Below are 22,920 nucleotides of genomic sequence, written 5' to 3'. Positions count from 1 at the left end.
ATAGTTCATAGTTTATATTCCAAGAACCACAGACTAACTAGGGCCCAAGACTGTACTTAAGGTGCAGTCAAGCATACAACAAAAGCATGGCTATGCTACAAGATGGGGTCAAGTTGAATGCATTCTGGAGAAGCAACCAGCTGTCTTAGTAGAGGAGACAGCTGTGTTTTCACCCATTTCCTACACTTCTCAAGTTCCAAATGCCACATTGTCCTAAAATTTCTAGGTGGGAAAATTGCTTCTAGTATTCCGGGCTTCTCCAAAACTTCGGTTTGCCCTGACCTATCTTTCTAAGTTCTACAGAAAATACATACTCAAATTGCCCCTGGTCTTCATTGTTTTAATAAAAATGAATTTAGATGTTTTAAAATGGGTTGTTTTAGAAAACTATGGAATAAACAAAAAATGAATAAAGGTAAATGCAAATCAAAGGTACAACTAAATTGATACAACACAGATATCAAAGACTCTGTGGGAAGAAACAGTGCTCTTTTTTCCTTGAATATATTGTAGTCTATCTAAACCATTACTCCTCACTCACCTTGCCTCTCTCACTCATTCTCACTGGAAAAATGAGTAGAATACCATTTCTGTTGTGTCTGGAGTTGGTTCCTTCTGGTGGGTTCGTGGTCTCCCTGACTTTAAGAATGGAGCCAGGGACCTTCCGACCTTTGTGATGAGTGTTACAGCTCTTAAAAGATGGCAGAGACCCAGAGAGTGAGCAGTAGCAAGATTTATTGTGAAGAGCAAAAGAACAAGGCTTCCACAGCCTGGAAGGGGACCAAAGTGGGTTGTCCTGCTGGCTGGGGTGGCCAACTTTTATTTCCTTATTTGTCCCCGCCTATGTCCTTCTGTCCTATCAGAATGCCCTTTTCTCAATCCTCCCTGCAATTGGTTACTTTTAGAATCTTGCTGATTGGTCCATTTTACAGAGCGCTGATTGGCCCATTTTACAGAGTGCTGATTGGTGCATTTTACAAACCTCTTGCTAGCTACGGGAAAGTTCTCCAAGTCCCCACTCAACCCAGGAAGTCTAGCTGGCTTCATCTCTCACTATGACCCTGTAAAGCTAGACTATAGCTGTAGTAAGCCAAAGGCAGTTTTCTCCAAAGGAGTTTGGAACAGAAATAAAGAAAGCATAATATTTTTTGGCTAAGTGGAAACAATTTTAGTAAGAAGAGGAGGATCTACAATATCAAATAAAGAGAAAAAAAGAAAGAAAGTAGATGACTCTGAAAGAAAACACTTAACTTGGCAGTTACAGCAACTCAGATTGTTTTTACCGAGAAAATGAATTTGCAGCTGAGAGATCTTTCCAGAGTTCTACAAATAGGGAACACTGTCCTCAAGGAACTTACAAATAGAAGGCGAGGAAAAACAAAAATAACTCCAACGCTGTGGGTACAGTGTAAAGTGGATCTCTGCATAGTTCCTTTTATTACAGCACTAGAAAAGGCTTCCTGAGGAAGAAACATCTCAGCTGAGCCTTCAGGGCTAGAAAGTCATCCAGGCAGAGACAGAGAAGAAATTGCATCAAAAAGGCTTGGCATCTCTGCAAATACGGTGATCCTGGTGTAATTATATTTGCTTCACTTTGACAGATGATATTTAACCAGAAGCAGAAAAAGAAAAGTTTTAAAATAGGAAGCCAAAGGGAGTCACCATTAAGTCATATGTATTGTATTTCATTTATTCTGAGACACATTCTTTCTAACATTTTAACTTGTGTAAAATCTGGGTGAATCATATACAGTCTCATAATAAATTTACAGTTTTAAGTACTTTTTTGCTGATGTTTATTTTAAAATACATGAAAACTCTGATTTCATCAAATTTGATAATCATTTGAAATATGGTAAGGTTGACTTTTGGGTGGATAACTTGGGCTTCTTGGCACTTATTGCGAATGGGGGAGCAGACATGATGAGGGCTCATGGGATATTCTGATATGACCTGTTAAAAACAGAAGAACAAAAGAGCTCCACATAAGAGATATTTGTACACCCATGTTCATAGTAATATTATTCATGAAAGTTAAAAGTGAAAGCAACCCAAGTGTCCATAGATAGATGAATGGATGAACAAAATGTGTTATACACATATGCTGGAATATTGCTCAGTTTCAAAAAAGGAAGGAAACCCTGTCACATGCTACAACGAGGATATTATGCTAAATGAAATAAGTCACAAAAAGACAAATACTTTATAATTCCACTTATATTACCTAGAGTAGTTGAATTCATAGAGACAGAAAGTAGAACTGTCCTAACCAGGGCCTGGAGAAGAGGGGAAATGGGACCTTGCAGTATGCTAGGAATAGAGTTTCAGTCTTGCAAGACAGGAGAGTTTTGAAGATGGCTTGTGCAACAATGTGAATACACTTAACACCACTGAACTGTACACTGAAAAATGGTACAGATGGTAAATCTTATGTGTGTTTTAACATAATTTTTTTTTTAAGTCCACATAAAAGGGATGGGAGTTTGGGGAAAGGATATGGTGAAAGGATTGAGGATAAACAATTTTTAAATAAATAAAATGGTAAAAAAGAGTGGAAGGGTGAACAGAAGAGACATATTAAAAACACACACACACACACACACACGACACCCACAACTCACCGGCGCCTCATATACCACAATGCAAGGCATAGCAAGAGGAGGAAGGAAGGCACCATTATTGCCAAAACAATCGAGCCAGTGGAGGTGGGGTTTCCTGGCAAATGAGAGAGGACAAAAGGATGTCACTTCAGATCCTATACACAGAATTCCTTGGCCTTCCTTTGCCCACCTACTTCCAATGTATGGTCATCTCCAACTTCCTCTCTCATATTCCTGCCCACCATCTATCTATCCTTTGATCTCCTCTACCCAGTTTACAGGTCCTTAATTCCTACCTTTTTGATAACTTGGATTATCTATTTTTACTCCCGTTGGGATTGGGGTCCTGGAAATCAATCAATCAATTTCTCTCTGCCTCTTTCATTTCTCAAGCTCTATCCTTTCCCAGTGCCTCCCTCTATGCCTGAAGATCACTTCCTGGCATTTCCAGCCTGGGGCCCTGCTATTTCTTACTCCAGTAGAGGACGATGTCCTGGCCCTCTAAACTGCTGTGCTTCACTCGACAGGATAGGCCAGCTGCCTCCCCAGCTGCCACATCCAGGGTTGCTCGGAGATACCATGTCCAGTTAGCATTGGGCAGGATGTCCCCTAGCTGAGTGCCCCGCTGCTCCTGCTCATCCCGCATCCACATCACCCACACAGGCTTTGGGTAGAATCCTGAGACATGGCACACAAGCTGCAGACGGCCAGGTCCAGGACTGGGGCCACTGGACAGCCAGGCCTCAGGCTTCACTAAGGCAGGAAGGGGAAGAAAAAGTGTCATGTTATAACTCAAGTTCAGAGGTTATGAACTCAGAAACCTACAAGCTTGGACAGTGACCCCATTCACTTTGGGAACCAAATAACTTGTTAATTAAGCTCCTATCCTTGGGTATCTTCCTACTCTTGATCTTACAGGAGGTAGTGGGAAGTGAAATAACAGCAGGACTAACCTTGTCTTTGCAGATCTGCTTTTCCTGCATTGAGGACGCCCAAGAGATATCGGGGGCAGGTTTCATAGAGGAGAATTCTCACAGTTTCCATGATACCTTGATATTGCATGATTAGTGCACAGACCTTCTCTGCCTTGCTGCCACCTTCTGGGGAAGGCACACATGAAGCATTCTTGACACTTAGGAAATCCAGTCCTCTTAGAGCTCCCCTCAGGAAGCTTACTATGGCACCTCCAGAATGTAGCTCACAGCCTGCTATTCCCTGGATCTCAAAGGGGTCTATGTAGAAGGAAAACAGAGAGCAAATATTTGTGGTTATTAAACACAAATAAGAAAAAAAGGCATGAGAAAAGAACCTAGGATTTTAGATTTTGGTGGGCATAAAGTTCTTGGGTGTAAAATGATGATGAGCTAAAAACTAATGATAACATTTAGACATTTTCAGAAACAAGAGTGAGCTGGAGGTTCTCAGCAGAAGGAGGGTGCAGGGAAGAGATGATTGAAAAGATGGATTAAGGGAGAAAGCCACACGTTAGATCACTCAGGCATGGGGTAGGAGAAGTAAGGGCCCTTGAGGAGAAGTTTCACACAAGACAAACCAGCAGCCGTAGTCTGAGGGTAAGAGAAGAGTGCAGAGGCAGCAAGAATCTAAAATATGAGGTGTGAAGGTGTGAAGCTGGAGTGAGAGACTACTCTAGAAAAGCGTGTGCACGCAGTTGAGTAAAATAGAAAGGAAGGGAGAAGAATCAGAGAGAGCAACGCCTTGCAAAAAAGAGAGAAAAGAGAGCCCTTGAGAATCTTCCCAGTTCAGTGGACTGGACTCACATTGTATCTGGAAATCACCGGCAAAGTCTTGTACTTCTTGAGCGAATCCAAAGATGTAGACTCGGAATATCTCCTCTAACTCGGCAAACTCCTTATCACTAAAGTTACCTTTAGACCAAGGCTTCAGGAGTATGGCAGTGCCTGAGTCACTATCCCAGCCGTGAATCTGCAAATCATCCAACCAGCCTGAGCCTTGAGTTTGTGCCCAGGTACTGTTGGTAAAGGATGAGGTCTGGATGACATGAAAGGAGGTCGGCCCCTGGAAGGCTGTGAAGAGTGGAAAAGCAAGATGGTGACGATAAAGAGAGCAGTAGACAATTAAGAAGAATGGGAATGAAAATGATTTAGGAAACAAGAACCTACAGTCTAAAGAACACAGAAAGTCTGACACATTTGACTGCCTTAGGGCTTCACGCTGTAGTCCCAAACACCAGAATGGTTGAAGAGGGCTGGAGACAGAAAGACCCAGACCCTTAGTGTCCAATTGCACCTAGGAAAGCGCTGCATGCTTTTTAAAATCCAAACCCTGCATCAGTGTTGGGAGCTTCCAGAGTGACTCTCACCTCGTTCACTGTCACCACCGGGAAAGAGAACAGCTAACAGTTGAAATGGCAGCAGCAGCATTTCACCGGGAGATGCAACTTCTTACTGGCAGAGCTGGTATTTGATCTCCAATTTCAGCAAACCTTTTCCTCAGTACCCTGCAGTGACTTCTTCTCTTTTCAACTGACAAATCTCTTCCTCATCCAAATTGCTTTTCAGAGAAAAATGTGCCTCCCACAGCCCTGAGCCTCTTACCTCACCTCTTATTTCCCTCAAGCCCTGACTTTTAGACTTTGTCTTACCCCCTGACTTCCAGCTGCTCTCCCTGTCCTCAACTTCCTTCATACCTCCTTGGGAAAGCCCCCGTATGATTTTGCATTTTCATTTCACCTTCCTAAGTCTTTATTCCCACGTCTATAGGATAGGATGATGATATTAAACAATTGCTAAGCTTTTAGTCCGCTTTAACCTAGAAGGATGCTTTTGGTTTATCCACCTCACTTAGTCTTTCCCCCTCCTAGCTGCCTTATCTTCTCTGGCACCCTGTTACTGCCCCTTCCCAATGTTTTCAATGTCTTCTCTTTCTTATATTGCCCTCTTTGTCTGGTGTTCCTTACTCCACATTCTAAACTGGCTGTGCGTGTGTGTGTGTCTATGTCTGTGTGTGTGTGTGTGTATGTGTGTGTGCCGATATTCACTTACATAAAGGTAAAGCATTTAAAACATTGCCGGTACTATAGCACTACAAGCCAAAATGCCAGAATCAAATATAATAAAGACTGAAGTTTATAATTCAAACAAAATTATACTATAGCAAAATTTGAGGGGAAAAATGACAATTGCTACTAGCATATGACCTTCTCTTCAGGAGCTCTTGGCCTATGGAGTTTTGAATAACAAATATTTATGAGATAAACAGAACTCTAGGAGCTATGCTATGTGCACCTCCAGTCTAAGTCAAAGATAACTTTTTGGATAAGGTTCTATAAGCAGCAGAGCTATCTTCTTCTCTTGTAATATCTCATAACTGCTGTCTACATTTGGGCCTTCATAACACCACATGAGGTATTAATAATAGAGCAAAGAGGCCGCTATTTTTTTATAAAGAAAGTTCAGAGATACTTGTTTTAAAATGTCACCTCCTATCTTCTTGTATGCCCATGAAAAATTTTAAGAATTTTTGGATTTTCTCCATTTGGGAAAAAGTCACGTATTTGCATAGATCTATGTGTCATGCAGAAATGTAGCGGCAAACAATTCCAAGTGTAGAGGGTTACCACTAACTAATTCTATTACGTGGATAAGAAAATGCAAAGTGAATAGTGTAGTGTTCTCTATTCCTGGGAACAACTGGTTCACAACATCAATAAGACTAGCCTTCATCCAAGATTATCACTGCCTAATTGATAAATACAGAGCAGCTCTCCAAATTTCAATGTATGTATCCCTTAACAATATTCCCAGACTCCAATACATGACAGAATTGAATCTACTTTTTGGATAACAGCCATAGACAACAGCAGAGACTTAACATTGGCCATCACAGACATGAACATTATTGTTTTTGTGTTTATAAGCTTTTTATTTTGGGTAGAACCCCCAAAACAGAGTTCAGGAAAAGCTGGTAGACAACCTGAGCTATTTTCCATTAAAATGAGAGAGTTCTTCCAAGACTCCCAAAGTTGAATTGATACAAACTAAATCTGAAATGTTCCTGATTTAAAAAAAAATCCAAAAGAGTTGGTAGGGCACAAGAGACTATCACAACACTAACCCCACACACATCCAACTTTTTTTTTTTTTTTTTTTTTTTGAGACAGAGTCTTGCTCTGTTGCCCAGGCTGGAGTGCAGTGGCGTGATCTCGGCTCACTGCAGCCTCTGCCTCCTAGGTTCAAGTGATTCTCCTGCCTCAGCCTCCTGAGTAGCTGGGACTGCGGTGCCTGCCACCATGCCTGGCTAATTTTTGTATTTTTAGTAGAGACGTGTTTTCATCATGTTGGCCAGGATGGTCTCGATCTCCTGATCTCGTGATCCACCCACCTCAGCCTCCCAAAGTGCTGGGATTACACGCATGAGCTACCACACTTGGCTACTCATCAAATTTTTAAACAAGGTAAGCCTAAAACATGAGAACAGTAATCCAGTCAAAATTATGTTACCAGAAAGGAATATTAGTGTTGCCAAAGACCACGTTAGAAATTGAGTTGTGCCTGAGAGAAGGAAGATAGAGGAAGAGGCCTTGGTTTCAGTTTCAACAGCGTGTAAGTTTTTGCCAAATACGTGCAGAATGTCTACCTAAATAACAAACAGAAAAAGGGGCTCTCTAAAAGAAAAATATATTTATTTGGGAATAGAGCATTGCAATGGAAATATATATGCCATAGTAAACTATGAGCATATTCAGGGAGGTAAAGGAAGGCAAAATTTTTAAAGAAAAAAAATGAAGAGATTACATATTTGTTTTGAAATAATTATCCTTGCTTACAAATATCAGTAACAAGGGTGACACCAGTCAGAGGTTAAACAGACAGTTGCTGGCAAGGCAGGTGTCTTTGAGGCATTTTTCGTGTAAGGTTGTGATGGCCTTTTCAAGGTTGTGGTTTTTGCGAAGTCTTTCATGGTATTTGTTCTTATTAGGTATACAAGTGTGATGCCGGGTGCGGTGGCTCAAGCCTGTAATCCCAGCACTTTGGGAGGCCGAGACGGGCGGATCACGAGGTCAGGAGCTCGAGACTATCCTGGCTAACACGGTGAAACCCCGTCTCTACTAAAAAATACAAAAAAAAAATTAGCCGGGCGTGGTGGCGGCGCCTGTAGTCCCAGCTACTCCGGAGGCTGAGGCAGGAGAATGGCGGGAACCCGGGAGGCGGAGCTTGCAGTGAGCCGAGATCCGGCCACTGCACTCTAGCCTGGGCGACAGAGCGAGACTCCGTCTCAAAAAAAAAAAAAAAAAAAAAACAAGTGTGAGAATCCTCTCTGCATAGTCTTCCCTAGCTCTGCCAGGTTTTTTTTTTTTTTTTTACCTTAGTGATTCCGTTTTGTTTCTGGCAACATTTGCAAGAAGATGACTGTAAATTTAAAATTAGTTAAGAAAATCGCCAGACAAAATGAAAATTTTGGAATTCTTCAAATGTCATATTTGAGGGAAAAATTTACTTTATACACTGTCTTTTCCATGAAAAGTGGAGCAATTGAGATTGTTTGAAAGGTCTAGAAATTAACCAGGTTTTCAAGTTACATTCTTTCCCACATATCATATCCAGTATTTCATATTTCCTTTCTCTTTCAAAAGTACAGAAACGGACATGGCAGTGTCCACAGTGTCCACATAGCAGAGTCTCACATTTCCATACTATGCTGTGACTGTGCTCGTTCAGTGCTATGGCATAGTTTGTATTTCCACTCTGCATTAGTACCATTGTTACTTGACATATGAAACCTGTCTTCCAGGGAAAGATTATCCCTAGTTCCAGTGTTGGTTTCAAATTAAAAAATCAACATATGCACACTTCTAAAACAAAACTTTAATTGATGCTTCTGACCCATATTCTCCGATGGGCCTAAAGACAATGCACACTTCCAATAAGCTCCTCAGGACACAGGTTTTCTCAGATATTGATTGCATAATCTCACTTATATGTGGAATCTTAAAAGAGTTGAGTACACAGAAATAGAGAATAAAACACTGATTACCAGGGGCAGGAAGCAGGTGGTGGTGGGAGGAAATGAGGAGATGTAGGTCAATGAACACAAAGTAGCAGATGACCCTGGGTGGATGCCCAAAACCACAAATAGTGTTGAACCTGATTGCTGCCAATTGGAGCCCCTTTCTGCTCATGTCCTCCACCCACAAATTTGATGGCTTTTTAAGATCTTAACTAAGCACTTACCACACACTCTGATCATAACCTTTGCAATTTGAAGTGTGACGGTAGAATTTGTACAATTACTTTTTTCCCATCACAATTTTATGGGAAGATAATTCCTTTTTATTGTAGATCATAGCAACATCAGCATTTTTTTTTCTTCTTTCCTTACTAAGTCAAAAACTTACACCTTTTAATTTAAAGGAAGCACTTTATGGCTTCTCTTTGGCATATTTGAATTACAGGCATCACTACTTCTGTGCTTGGTGTGTTACTAAGTAAAATAAGGGTTACTTGAACACAAGCACTGCGAGACCAGGACAGCTGATCTGATAACTGAGCCAGCTACTAAGTGACTAATGGTTGGGTAGCACATACAGTGTAGATACGCTGGATTAAGGGGTGATCTGCATCCTCGTCCGGATGAAGTAGGCTGGCATGAAATTTCATCATACTACTTAGGACGGTGCACAATTGAAAACTTATAGACAGTTTATTTCTGGAATTGCGCATTTAATATTTTCAGACTGCCATTGACCATGGCTAACTAAAACTGTGGAAAACAAAACCATGAATAAGGAGAGGTCTACTGTATGTTACAAATAAAAAAAATATTTTGACCTTGCTACCAGTATCCATGTTAAATTAACTTATTAAGCTTAATGTTTTATCTATAGATCCTTTTGGATTTTCTAATGATATCTCTAGATACGAAAGTTTCATTAGTTTTCTTTCAATTGTTATACATTTGATTATATTTTTTACCCATTTTCACTGGCCTATTACCTCCAGTAAAATGAGAAATAGAATTTTTGATAGCTACTTTTTTTTTTTTTTTTTTTTTTTAGACAGAGTCTTGCTCTGTCACTCAGGCTGGAGTGCAATGGCGTGATCTCGGCTCACTGCGACCTCCACCTCCCGGGTTCAAGCAAGTCTCCTGCCTCAACCTCCCTAGTAGCTGAGATTACAGGCACCTGCTACCATGTGTGGCTAATTTTTTGTATTTTTAGTAGAGGCGGGATTTCACTATGTTGGCTAGGCTGGTCTCAAACTCCTGACCTCAGGTGATCCACCCGTGTCGGCCTCCCAAAGTGCTGGGATTATAGGCGTGAGCCACCGCGCCCAGCCGAGATAAGATTTTTTAAAAGGTTAACAAGAGTCATATTTGCTGGGAGTGTTTTGTGTAAACTTTTCTTACCAGATTAAGAATATTCTCTTTTAAATTTGTTAAAATTTTTTGTTATTATTATTATGGAGATCTGTTTATATAGGTGCTTATTTTATTGTTTATTCATTTAATTTTGTTTTTTTTTTTTTTTTTTGAAATGGAGTCTTGCTCTGTCATTCAGGCTGGAGTGCAGTGGTGCGATCGCGGTTCATTGCAAACTCCACCTCGCGGGTTCAAGCTATGCTCCTGCCGCAGCCTTTTGAGTAGCTGGGACTACAGGTGCCCGCCACCACGCCTGGCTAATTTTTGAGTTATTTTGTAGAGACAGGGTTTCACCATGTTGGCCAGCCTGGTCTTGAACTCCTGAACTCAAATGATCCACCCGCCTCAGCCTCCCAAATTGCTGGGGTTACAGGTGTCAGCCACTGTGCCTGGCCAGGGTCTTACATTTTAATTGTTAATCCACCTTGAGTTAATTTTTGTAAATGGTGAAAGGCAGAAGTGCAGTTTTATTCTTCTGCAATATGGTTAGCTGTTTTCCCAGCACCATTTATTGGATATTGAGTTCTTTATCAATTACTCATTTTTGTTCACTTTGTTGAAGAACAGTTGGTTGTAAGTATGCTGTTTTATTTTTGATTTCTCTATTATGTTCCATTGGTCTCTCTGCTAATTTTTGTATCAGTACCATGCTGTTTTGGTTATTGTAGCCTAGTGGTAAAGTTTGAAGTCAGGTAGTGTGATTCCTCTGGCTTTGTTCTTTTCCCTTAGGATTGCTTTGGCTATCTGGGCTTATTTTTGGTTCCATGTGAATTTTGGGATAGTTTTTTTCTAAGTCTGTGAAAAATGATGTTGGTGATTTGATACAAATAACATCAAATCTGTAGATTGCTTTGGGCAGTATGAACACTTTAATAATATTGATTCTTCAAATCCATGAGCATGGAATGTTTTTCCATTTGTTTGTGTCCTGTATGATTTCTTTCAGCAGTGTTTTGTAGTTCTCTTTGGAGAGATCTTTTGCCCCTTTCGTTAAATGTATTCATAGATATTTTACTTTTTTTGGTGGATACTGCAAATGGGATTGCATTCTCTATTTGGCTCTCAGCTTGAATGTTACCAGTGTATAGTAATACTACTAGTTTTTGTACGTTGACTTTGTATCTGAAGTTTTATTGAAATTGTTTATCCACTCCAGGAGCCTTTTGGTGGAATCTTTAGAGTTTTCTACAAATAAAACTATATCATCAGTGAAGAGAGAAAATTTGACTTCCCATTTAGGTATTTGGATGCCTTTCATTTTGTTCTCTTGACTGACTGCTTTGGCTTGGTCTTCCAGTACTATGTTGAATAAGAGTAGTGAGAGTAGGCATCCTTGTTCCAGCTCTTAAGAGGAATGCTTTTGGATGTTGGCTATGGGTTTGTTGTATATGGCTTTTATTATTTTGAAGTATGTTCCTTTGATGCCTACTTTGTTGATGGTCCAGGGACTTTTTTGGTTGGTAAGTTTTTATTGCTGATTCAGTTATGGAACTTGTTATTACTCTGTTTAGGGTTTCAATTTCTTCCTGGTTCTATCTTGAGAGATTATGTGTTTGCAGGAATTTACCCATTTCCTCTAGATTTTATAATTTGTGTGCATAGAGGTTTTTATAGTAGTTTCTGGGGATCTTTTGTATTTCTGTGGGATCAGTTGTAATGTCACCTTTTCCATTTCTGCTTATGCTTATTTGGATCATGTCTCTCTCTCTCTTTTTTTTTTTCACTTTTATCTTAAGTTTAGGGGTACTTGCTTGTTACATAGATAAACTTCTGTCATGAAGGTTTGTTGTACAGATTATTTAATCACCCAGGTACTCAGCCTAGTACCCACCAGTTGTTTTTCCTGATCCTCTCCCTCCTCCTACCCTGCAACCTCCCATAGGCCCCACTGTGTGTTGTTCCCCTCTATGTGTCCACGGATTCTCATCATTTAGCTCCCACTTATGAGAACATGTGGTATTTTGATTTCTGTTCCTGTGTAGTTTGCTAAGGATAATGGCCTTTATTTAGCTCCATCCATGTCCTATAAAGGACATTATCTCATTCCTTTTGTGGCTGCATAGTATTCCATGGTGTATATGTACCACATTTTCTTTATCCAGTCTATCATTGATGGACATTGAGGTTGACTCCATGTCTTTGCTATTGTGAAAATGCTGCAATAAACATTCACCCACATGTGTCTTTATAATAGAACAATTTATATTCCCTTGGGTATATACTCAGTAATGGGATTGTTGGGTTGAGTGGTATTTCTGTTTTTAGTTCTTTGAGGAATTGCCACACCATCTTCCACAATGGCTGAACTAATTTATACTCCCACCAACAGTGTAAAGGCATTCCTTTTTCTCCACTACTTCACCAGCATCTGTTATTTTTGGACTTTTTAATAATAGCCATTCTGACTGATGTGAGATGGTATCTTGTTGTGGTTTTGATTTGCACGTCTCTAATGATCAGTGATGTTAAGCATTCTCTCATATGATTGTTGGCTGCATGTATGTTTTCTTTGGAGAAGTGTCTGTTCATGTCCTTTGCCCACTTTTTGATGGGACTTTTTTTCTTGTAAATTTGTTTAAGTTCCTCGTAAATGCTGGATTTAAACTTTATTGGATCCTGTTGAGCTTCGTTAGCATCCAGATTCTGAACCCTATATCTGTCATTTCATACGTTTCAGTCTGGTTAGGTTCATGCTAGGGAGTTAGTGTCATCTTTCCAAGGTAACAAATCACCTCGGACTTTTTGAATTGCTGGAGTTACTGTGTTGATTCCTTCCCATGTGAAGGAGCGGACACTTCTTTTTCTTTTTGAATTTGTTGCCATTTGGATGAAGTTTTTAATTATATATATGTATATCACACTAACTATATATATAGGTCACACTAACACTATATACACACACACACATATACACATATATATGTATATATACGTGTGTGTGTGTATGTGTGTGTGTGTGTATATTATATATATATATATAGAGAGAGAGATAATGAGTTATTTCAGAGGGCCAAGGCTCTGTACAGGTTCCTAGTTTGCAGATAGTTTCCTGCAGTGGGTTTCACAGGCAATGAGTGTTGGTGAAATGCATTTTTGTTTGGTGGTGTACTTCAGGCTGCAGTCAAGTAGATGGTGCTTAACAGTAGAGCTGAAAAATAGTCTCTTAGTCAGCTGTACACTTCTTTTGTTTTTCAGTGTGTTTGCAACAGTGCTCTGGGAAGCGGAGATGGGGGTCAATATATGGGTCCCTCTACAAGTCCATTCCCATGTTTGGGTAACATCCCCTTCAATTACTGGTGCTTTGTCCACTTTTTCTTTGTCATTTTTCTGTGTCTACTTTAATATTTTTCATTAGTATTTTGTAATTTTCAGTGCATGAGTCTTTGATTAAGTTTATTCCTAAGTATTTTATTCTTTTTATGCTACTATAAATGAGATTGTTTTCTTAATTTCCTTTCATGATAGTTTATTGTGTATAGAAACACCATTGATATTTGTGTGTTGATTTTTGTGTTCTACATCTTTTACTGAATTTTTTAGTTCTAATCATTTTTTTGTTGAGTCTTAAGGGTCTTCTGTGTACATCATCATGTAGATTTTATATATCACATCGATTTTGTAGATTATTGCTGCAAAAGATAATTTTACCTTTTACTTTCTGATTTTGATGCCTTTTATTTCCTTTTCTTATCTACTTGCTCTGTCTAGGGCTTCTAACACTGTGTTGAATAGAAGTAGGGAGAGTGGACATTCATGCCTTGTCCTGGATCTTAGAGAAAAGATTGATCATGATGTTAGCTGTGGGATTTTCATATATGCCCTCTATTATGGGATTTTTTTTTTGGATATGACACCAAAAGCACAGGCAATAAAAGCAAAAATAGACAAACGGGATTGTGTCAAACTAAAAAACTTCTGTGCAGCAAAGGAGACAATAGAGTGAAGAGGCAACCTACAGAAGGGGAGAAAATACTTGCAAACGACTGGGCGTGGTGGCTCACGTCTGTAATCCCGGCACTTTGGGAGGCCAAGGCAGGCGGATCACGAGGTCAGGAGATTGAGACCATTCTGGCTAACACGGTGAAACCCCTCTCCACTAAAAATACAAAAAATTAGCCAGGTGTGGTGGCGGGGCCTGTGGTCCCAGCCACTCGGGAGGCTGAGGCAGGAGAATGGCGTGAACCCGGGAGGTGGAGCTTACAGTGAGCCAAGATCCTGCCACTGCACTCCAGCCTGGGCGACAGAGCGAGACTCCGTCTCAAAAAAAAAAAAAAAAAAAAAAAAAAAAAAAAAAATATATATATATATATATATATATATAAAACTATGCGAAGTGATGGATATGCTAATAAATTGTGGTGATTACTTCACAGTACATACATATAATATCATGTTGTGCACCTTAAGTATACTCAATTTTAAAAAAGGTAGAATATAAATATATAATTTATCATCTTTACCATTTTAAAATGTACAGCTCAGTGGCAATAAATACTTTTTTTACACTCAATTTTTATTTGTTGGTTGTACCTCACTAAAGCTGAAAAATATATTTGAATAAATGTTAAAGAAATGTAAGTATACACAAACAAGAAAATAAGTATGTAGAAATTGCAATCTTTCCTGAAAATAAGCCAAAAGAATAAAACTCTTATTTAAATTCTTTGAAAAAAAATTAGTAGATGTAGCATTTTCTTACATTTCTACAAATGTACTCAAAAATTTTATTTTAAATCAATTTTAATGGTTTATCTCCCATAAATTTCTTACATAGAAAGATTAATTTGTCCCAAGTCACATCTTGTAATATGTTTTGAGAGAATTTTCTGGTTTTGGCAAAAGGGGATCTGCAAATGTGACTGTGGGGCAGCCTCAGAAAAACATAGGAGGGGGAATTTCTTTTTAAAAGAGATCTCTGGCCACAGACAGTAAGTATTTTTAGTAAAAAATGTGGTTAGGCACTGATGGAATTTTTTTTCTTTTTTCTTTTTTTTTTGAGATGGAGTCTTGCTCTGTTGCCCAGGCTGGAGTGCAGTGGTGCAATCTTGGCTCCCTGCAACCTCTGCCTCCCAGGTTCAAGTGATTCTCTTGCCTCAGGTTCCCGAACAGCTGAGACTACAGGCACTTGCCACCATGCCCAGCTAATTTTTTGTGTTTTTAGTAGAGACAGGATTTCACCCTGTTAGCCAGGATGGTCTCGATCTCCTGATCTCCTGATCTGCCTGCCTCAGCCTCTCAAAATGCTGGGATTACAGGCATGAGACACGGCACCTGGCCTACTCACTGATGGAATTTTGTAAAGCAGGAAGGAAATAATTGTACCATATAATGTTACAAAAATTTTTCTTTGGAATTTAACTTCTGGATAATTTTAATTTAGAAGGAATCTCATTAAATATTTTGTTAATGATTATTGGGCTGCTATCAGACATTATTTCTACTTTGCTTACTAATTTGCAGTTATCTGTGAGTTCTGTAACCTCAAAATTAAAAACTAGGGTGTGGTTATCTTTACTTGCACAATAGTGCAATTGTTCTGTGCAATAACAAAATTGCTTTATTCTCCAATTATGCTTAGCTTTATTTTACTTTGCAAACGATACAAAAATTCTCTCTCTCTCTTTTTTTTTTTTGAAACAGAGTCTCCCTCTCTTGCCCAGGCTGGAGTACAATGTCACAATCTCAGCTCCCTGCAACCTCCACCTCCCAGGCTCAAGCAATTCTCCTGCTTCAGCCTCTCCAGTAGCTGGAATTATAGGCACACACCAAGGTACCCAGCTAATTTTTGTATTTTTAGTAGGGACAGGGTTTCGCCATGTTGGTCAGGCTGGTCTCAAATTCACCTGTCTCGGCCTTCCAAAGTGCTGGGATTATAGGCATAAGTCACCGTGCCTGGCCTGATTTAAAAATTCTAATGGACCAGGCACGGTCCCAGCACTTTGGGAGGCCGAGGCAGACAGATAATGAGGTCAGGAGATCAAGACCATCTTGGTCAACATGATGAAACCCTGTGTCTATTAAAAATAGAAAAATTAGCTGGGCACGGTGACGCTTGCCTGTAATCCCAGCTGCTAGGGAGGCTGAGGCAGGAGAATAGTTTGAACCAGCGAGTCGGAGGTTGCAATGAGCTGAGATTATGCCACTGCACTGCAGCCTGGGCAACAAGCAAGACAGCAAGACTCCGTCTCAGGAAAAAACAAAACAAAACAAAACAAAAATTCCAATGAATACAATTATTTGTAGTATTGATGTCTGGCATAGGTCATTCCAATCTTTTTACTATGTGTTATGGTTTTCATAGGTTAGCATATATTCTCATGAATATTTATGTTTGTTTACTGTTGATAATTTTATTATGAAACCAATTTTGGATTTACATAGCGATTTATAGATAGATTTACGTAGCAACTCATAGCTTTGAATGTATTTGTAGAAAAGAAAGAGTATTGAAAATAAATGTAGACATTCTACTCAAGAAACAAGGAAACTTTTTATCTTTTTTTAACCTCAGAATTTAGAAATGATAATAAGATGAAACTAGGTTTGGACCTTTTTCAATAATTCTGACCACCGTTCTGCAAATTCACGCTATAAGAAAAGTAGAGGTTTGTGGCTGAGTTTTGTTTTATTTTTTTTCCCAAAGACTTCTATCTCTGATATCTTAGGGTCTGGGAATTGTTTTTGGTCATAGGGCTCTGAACAAATGTCAGTTGAACAAATGTATAAAAACCAAACAAAGGAATGTTATTTCAATTGCCTTCAGGGTGTCACAACAAACACCAATGAACAAGAAACAAAAATAAAGACTCAATACAGTAATTAATTCTCCAGTGAACACTTCAGTCCTCTAAGGCTACTTCCCTGTGTCCACCAACACTGCTTTCTAAGCAAACGCAAGCAAGGGAACGCCAATGCTCTCAGGCCATGAACTAATGAGAAGCTTCATGCTTGTTCTCAGTCTTTCTTCATACCCAGGGCGAAACTGGCCCACAGACTTCCAGACATGCTCTCTTCATCTGGGTAGGGACGGGGATCCAAGTCCCCTGTGTATTTCTTCCAGACCCACTTGTAAAACATGGGTGAAATCTACCTGCCCTTTAGCTCACCACTTCCAGGTCAAGCCCACTCATGGACCACTTTAACAGTGACGGTTGGCTTGACTGGGGAAACTGAGCAAAGGGAGCTTTCTTTAGATTATCTGATAATCTGCATTGCCATTGCTGCTCCTTTTTCAGCAGCACGGAGAGTTGGATTATGGAGGGTTGCATGCGGATTATGCAGCTACATCCAGGATGCCGAGTGTCTTCTGATCATGATCAAGAGCAGAGTGAAGAGACACAGGCAGAGGAGAGGATCTCAGAAAGGTAGAAGTGGGAGACTGGTGGATAGGCACCACCAAGTGACTACCATTACTTCCCACAGATTAGATTATTGACAACCCAAGTATGGATTTGATTTCTCCAAGGTGAAAAGCTGCTCAATTTTCAAGCCAGACCACAGATTTGCTTTAAGCCAGGACCCGTTTTCCAGCAGTTAGTGCAATTAGGGAGGTTGGGAGGATGTAGACAAGAGCAGGGAGAAAATTTGGAGCCAGACAGTGGGAGAGACAGAGGGGAAATGAAGAACCCCGTGGGAGGCTGTGGCAAAGGGAGGCAGTGGGGCTTCTCTGACAGGGAAGTCTGCAGAGGGAGAGGTTTTTCTGTCTGTGCAGTAAGGGAAGTCAGATGAGAGTACAAGAGGGCGTGGAGAGGGGTACTGATATCTGAATTCTGAGGGCAGGTGTCCTGCCAAGGAATCTTTGCTTTAACAGAGCTTCAATGCTGCTCCTGTTCCTCCTCTTCGAGGGACTCTGCTGTCCTGGGGAAAATACAGCAGGTAAGAAGAGTGCAGGTGGAAAGTTACCTATGGTAGGGCACCAGAGGACGGAGAAGAAGTTCTGGGGAGGTCCTGGGGGAAGGGAGCAGTACTCCTCTAGGATGCCCTTGGAGTATGACTTTCAGGCTAGTTCCAGGCAGAGAATTCTTGCCCTCAGTCTCAGTTTTTGTCTCTGATTTTGGGGAAAGGAAGCTGGCCCCAGAGGAAAAGCATACGTGCAAATTGCCTAACTATCTCTCGTCTCCAAGTTCCTTTTTTTCCTTTGGCATCACTTTTCCCATTCCTTTACATTCTCTCTACTTGTCATTTCCCTCTCTCTCAGCTCCCCAGGCTCTACAATCCTACCGTCCAGCAGCAGAGGACCCCCTGTCCTTCCGCATGCTCCAAATTTCCTCCTTTGCCAACCACAGCTGGGCACACAGTGAGGGCTCAGGATGGCTGGGTGACCTTCAGACTCATGGCTGGGACACTGTCACGGGCACCATCCGCTTTCTGAAGCCCTGGTCCCATGGAAACTTCAGCAAGCAGGAGCTGAAAAACTTACAGTCACTGTTCCAGTTATACTTCAATGGTTTTGTCCGGATAGTGCAAGCTTCTGCTGGTCAATTTCAGCTTGAATGTAAGTTCGTCGCTCTAAGCTGATAATTTGCCTGGGAACATCAACTATTTTCCAAAGTGGAGATGGTATAAAGACTCTGACCATCATTTAACCTTACTAACTTTGTTCCCCACTCTCTGGCTCCCACTCCCTCCTCTGCTTCACCCTTCCTCACCACCCTCACTCCACTATATACACAAAAGGGCCTGTGTGTACGTATCTCAACATGAATATACCTTCGTGTCTGGCTCTTTGGAATGACTGTCTCCTCTGGATCTTCTGCCCCTCATTCCTGCCCTCAGACTCAGCCTTTCTCACCCCGCTTTCTACCCTTCTTTATCTTTTGCCTGAGTGTTGACCTGGACTGGCCTGTACCTAACCACTTTCACGTGAATTATTGGTGACCAATCTCCTATCTTCCTGATAGCCTTCCCATCTACCACTTTCCCATTAGTTATTTCAAAGAATCTTTATTATCTTCACATTTTCTTCCCACAAATTTTCTTCCCCTTTGCCACTAAACTCTAGTCTCCATATGATTTCCCAGCAAATTTTTCTTCCCTTGAATCTCTTTACTCTCTAAATTGTTTGTTTTTCTTCCTTGTCATTCTTTCCATATTGATCTCTCGTCCCTGTCTACTCTCAGACCCCTTCGAGATCCAGATATTAGCTGGCTGTAGAATGAATGCCCCACAAATCTTCTTAAATATGGCATATCAAGGATCAGATTTCCTGAGTTTCCAAGGAATTTCCTGGGAGCCATCTCCAGGAGCAGGGATCCGGGCCCAGAATGTCTGTAAAGTGCTCAGTCGCTACCTAGATATTAAGGAAATACTGCAAAGCCTTCTTGGTCACACCTGTCCTCGATTTCTTGCGGGGCTCATGGAAGCAGGGGAGTCAGAACTGAAACGAAAAGGTGAGCCCAACTCTCTCTCTCCCCTCTTGTTCCTAGTACTGTAACTCTCCTATTTGAATTTGCCTCTCATCATCATTTTGAAAGACAATGTGAGAGACTAGAGAATGAGATGTGTGGGTTTAGGACTGTTTCTTAGAAAAGAGAAAGAAGTGATTATTAAATCACTCTTAGTATTACTACTTAGGCACATAAGTGCCTGAGCTCTGGCCTGGGGTGCCCCTCAAAATTCCATTTTTTTCTTATCTTCTTCTGTCTAGTGAAGCCAGAAGCCTGGCTGTCCCGTGGCCCCAGTCCTGGCCCTGGCCGTCTGCAGCTTGTGTGCCATGTCTCAGGATTCTACCCAAAGCCTGTGTGGGTGATGTGGATGCGGGGTGAACAGGAGCAGCGGGGCACTCAGCGAGGGGACATCCTGCCTAATGCTGACGAGACATGGTATCTCCGAGCAACCCTGGATGTGGCAACTGGGGAGGCAGCTGGCCTGTCCTGTCGGGTGAAACACAGCAGTATAGAGGGCCATGATCTAATCATCCATTGGGGTGAGAAAGAGCTGAGGCTCTGCTGGGAAATAATGAAAATAGCCCTGGGGCTTTTGAGGGTGGGGGCTGAGGAAATGGGTAGGAACGCTAGGCACAAGAAGGGTAAAACTGGGACAATGAAAATAAAGGATAGAGTATGACAGTAGTTAAATTTTAAGAAAATGGAAGTAGGGAATTAGACATACTAACAAAAAAAGGAGGAGGAACTAGTGATTTAGTGGGAGAGTGCTGGGAGGAGATCACAGACAAAGGATCAGGAGGAATTGAAATGAGGGGCTCTGGAAAACACAGATAAAACTCTAGGAAGATACCACCCTTGCAAAATGGGAAATCTCAGCTTGGTGGAATAGAGTATTTTAGGGATGATATTCTTATTCTATCCCCAACCAGGTGGATATTCCATCTTTCTCATCCTGATCTGTTTAACTGTGATAGTTAACCTGGTCATATTGGTTGTAGTTCACTCACGGTTAAAAAAGCAGAGGTGAGCCTTTTCTTGTTCTTTGTTTCTTCAACCTGTAATCAACTCATTCTTTTTTTCCTCTATCTTCTTTTTTTCTCTCTGCTTTTCCCCTTTATTTCCTTTCTTTGAGATTAATATCCTCCTCTTTTCCCACAGTTCAAATAAGAACGCTCTTTCTCCCCGTGCACCCAGCCCTGCGTTTCCCATGGGAGCCAACACCCAGGACACCAATAATTCAAGACATCAATTCTGCTTGGCACAAGTATCGTGGATCAAAAACAGATTCTTGAAGTGGAAGACACGCCTAAACCAACTCTCGTGACATTTGCTTTACCTTCTACATAAAGTCCTTGTCTGTATCTTCTGAAACACCATCCAGGTCCCATAAGGGAAGCATGCTTTAATTTAAACAGTTTGTACTAGCAAAGATACTGATCCCTTTAGGCATACTTTTTTCCTCAACTTCCAGAGATTTTTTTTTTTCCCTTCTTTGGCTACATATCCACCATTGTTGATTTTTCAAACTATAATCCAGATACTTCTTTTTCATGGATTCCCATGATCACCCAATTAAGAGCTCTTCTGTACTCCCCAAATTGAACTGATCTTCACAAGCACATTCATTTCTTCCTACTCTGAACAGTAGTTGATTAGGTTTTTGCTTTTTTTTTTTTTTAATCTCAGTTGCTTGAAAGTAGGATGTAGGTATTTGTGTCTGTGTTCACGACCAAAAATCTTATCTGAATTCAGGACCAGTTTCATAAGCATGTGATCTGTGCAGACACATGGAATCGTATGCTCTGCAGGAACCCATGCTAGATTCAATGCTCTGCTGTTGTCATCTTGGAATCCTTAGTCATTTTCAAACAAGAGATATTGTATTTTCATTTTTCACTGACACCACAAATTATATAGCTGATTCAGTTTGAATGTAATATTCCTCAATAAATGCAGACGGAATAAATTTGTTGTCAGCTCAAGTGATGTTGTTTTACTCCATTCCCTCTCTGATATCTCTGCATCATTTGACTGTGCTCTTACTAAAACTCTTCCGATCTCCCTTTGTCTCTCACCAGAGCTGAAGGAGGCAGATGAGTGCCTCAATGTGAGTGATTGGGATGTTAATGAATCTTCAGGGATATTTAGGAAAATAATAACATAAGGGCTATCTCCTTTCAAAGAAGCATTCCTACTTCCCTGAGCTGTGTTTATCTATGTGTGTCTTTGTGGATGTGCATATTCATGGGAGAAATTCATATTTTGAGCAATTAGAAAGAGGACATAGGGTTTGAGCCAGAGCTAAGGTAATGAAGCAAAAGAGTGATTGGATGCTAGTTAAGCTACATGTTTGTTTTTGTATATTAGTCTGGCTTATTATTATTTACAGTTTGTTTTTCTTTAGTTTTTATATGGATTCTTACATTTATATAATTTACTTCAATTGAGATACATTTGGTTGAGCCTACTGGAGAACAGGAATTTGGTAGAGATGCAGTGTTTATATACATGTCCAGTCAAGCCCTCCCTTAGATAGAATAATTGAACAATGTGTGCAGATTTCTTAGTGGAAGTTATAAACTTCATGGTGGCCATTTTCAAGTAATCAGCAAGGGTCCCATGATCACACATCCAGACTGCACTCTTACTCATGAACAAGGTATCGAGGCCAGACTTCACTGTTGAGAGTCCATCACCTTCCATATGGCACATCCAATCAGTCTATCTACAGTCAGGCCACTAGAGTCCAGAGAGGAAGGTAGAATTTTAAAGGGTTGTTTGGAGCAACAAATGATGAAAGGTCAGGGTTGCATCACGTGGTGTAACTCTACAGCGGAGAGTTATAGTAATTCTCGAACTCCTGATCTGCCTCATGCTACCTTCTCTGGTCCCCTGTCCAATATTTTCCCCACTGTATATTATGCTTCTGTGACACTTTCAGTTCAAGTGTCATACTCTGATTAGCCTAAGCAGCACACTCCATCTCAGTCATATACTAGTCAAATTTATTTTGAATACTTAATTTAGTTGAAATTACCTTTTTATGTCTTCATGGTCTTTTTCTGAAATGTGAGCACTATAATATCCTAGATTTTATCCATCTTGATCACATTTGTATCTCAGTGCCTAGATTATAGCCTGACATATAGTGGGTGATTTTAAAAAGTTTCGTTGAGTGAAAAAACGGGATTAAACTTTGACTTGCCAGAAGAGATTTTACCAGTGTCTATCTGATAGGCCATAGATTTTCAGGTACTGATATGTTTCCAAAGTGCTGGTGTCACTAAAAAAACCAGGTGAATCATAGATACTGTGCAAAGATGGTAAAATGGTCACTCTTTGAAGGCAAGAGCCAAGTTCTCTCTTTCCTTCAAGTCATTACCTTTATAAGTCCGCCAACAATCTAAGATACAGATAAAGCTTAGTAAGAAGGGAGGAGACCCCAGATCAGAATTCTCTGTACTATGAGTAGCAACCCCAGTTAATCTCAAGTGCCACTTTGTTTTTTTTCTTCTGTTGTATTTTGGTGATCCCCG

At 40.5% G+C, this 22,920-nt stretch overlaps 3 protein-coding genes across 5 annotated transcripts; 2 read left to right on the top strand and 1 right to left on the bottom strand.

Annotated features, from left to right (window-relative positions):
- Nucleotides 1-541: 541 nt before the first annotated feature.
- Nucleotides 542-5,452, bottom strand: LOC105498110 (CD1b molecule). Its single transcript, XM_011769969.3, has 6 exons — nt 4,942-5,452; nt 4,379-4,645; nt 3,554-3,832; nt 3,075-3,353; nt 2,622-2,715; nt 542-1,953 (listed from the first exon to the last, which is right to left on the bottom strand). Exons 1-6 carry the CDS (start codon nt 5,000-5,002, stop codon nt 1,932-1,934), a joined length of 1,002 nt encoding a protein of 333 aa, XP_011768271.2. The 5' UTR covers nt 5,003-5,452; the 3' UTR covers nt 542-1,931.
- A 231-nt stretch (nt 5,453-5,683) lies between these two features.
- On the top strand, nt 5,684-17,564 carry LOC139359622 (zinc finger protein ENSP00000375192-like). 3 transcript variants are annotated; one of them, XM_071083010.1, is made up of 3 exons: nt 5,684-7,035; nt 15,639-15,768; nt 17,237-17,564. In XM_071083010.1, exons 1-3 carry the CDS (start codon nt 6,994-6,996, stop codon nt 17,431-17,433), a joined length of 369 nt encoding a protein of 122 aa, XP_070939111.1. In that variant the 5' UTR covers nt 5,684-6,993; the 3' UTR covers nt 17,434-17,564. The 3 variants fall into 3 exon arrangements, 2 of the variants coding, with proteins under 2 accessions (XP_070939111.1, XP_070939108.1); XM_071083007.1 differs by having other exon boundaries at nt 17,234-17,564; XR_011615784.1 differs by lacking the exon at nt 15,639-15,768 and having other exon boundaries at nt 17,234-17,320.
- Nucleotides 17,565-17,714: 150 nt separating this feature from the next.
- LOC105498111 (T-cell surface glycoprotein CD1e, membrane-associated) lies at nt 17,715-21,371 on the top strand. Its single transcript, XM_011769970.3, has 6 exons — nt 17,715-17,873; nt 18,196-18,492; nt 19,118-19,387; nt 19,645-19,923; nt 20,314-20,407; nt 20,543-21,371. Exons 1-6 carry the CDS (start codon nt 17,816-17,818, stop codon nt 20,706-20,708), a joined length of 1,164 nt encoding a protein of 387 aa, XP_011768272.2. The 5' UTR covers nt 17,715-17,815; the 3' UTR covers nt 20,709-21,371.
- Nucleotides 21,372-22,920: the final 1,549 nt, after the last annotated feature.

The sequence above is a fragment of the Macaca nemestrina genome, chromosome 1, assembly GCF_043159975.1.
Source record: "Macaca nemestrina isolate mMacNem1 chromosome 1, mMacNem.hap1, whole genome shotgun sequence".
NCBI lineage: Eukaryota > Metazoa > Chordata > Mammalia > Primates > Cercopithecidae > Macaca > Macaca nemestrina.
This window is presented reverse-complemented; position numbering and strand designations above follow the sequence as displayed.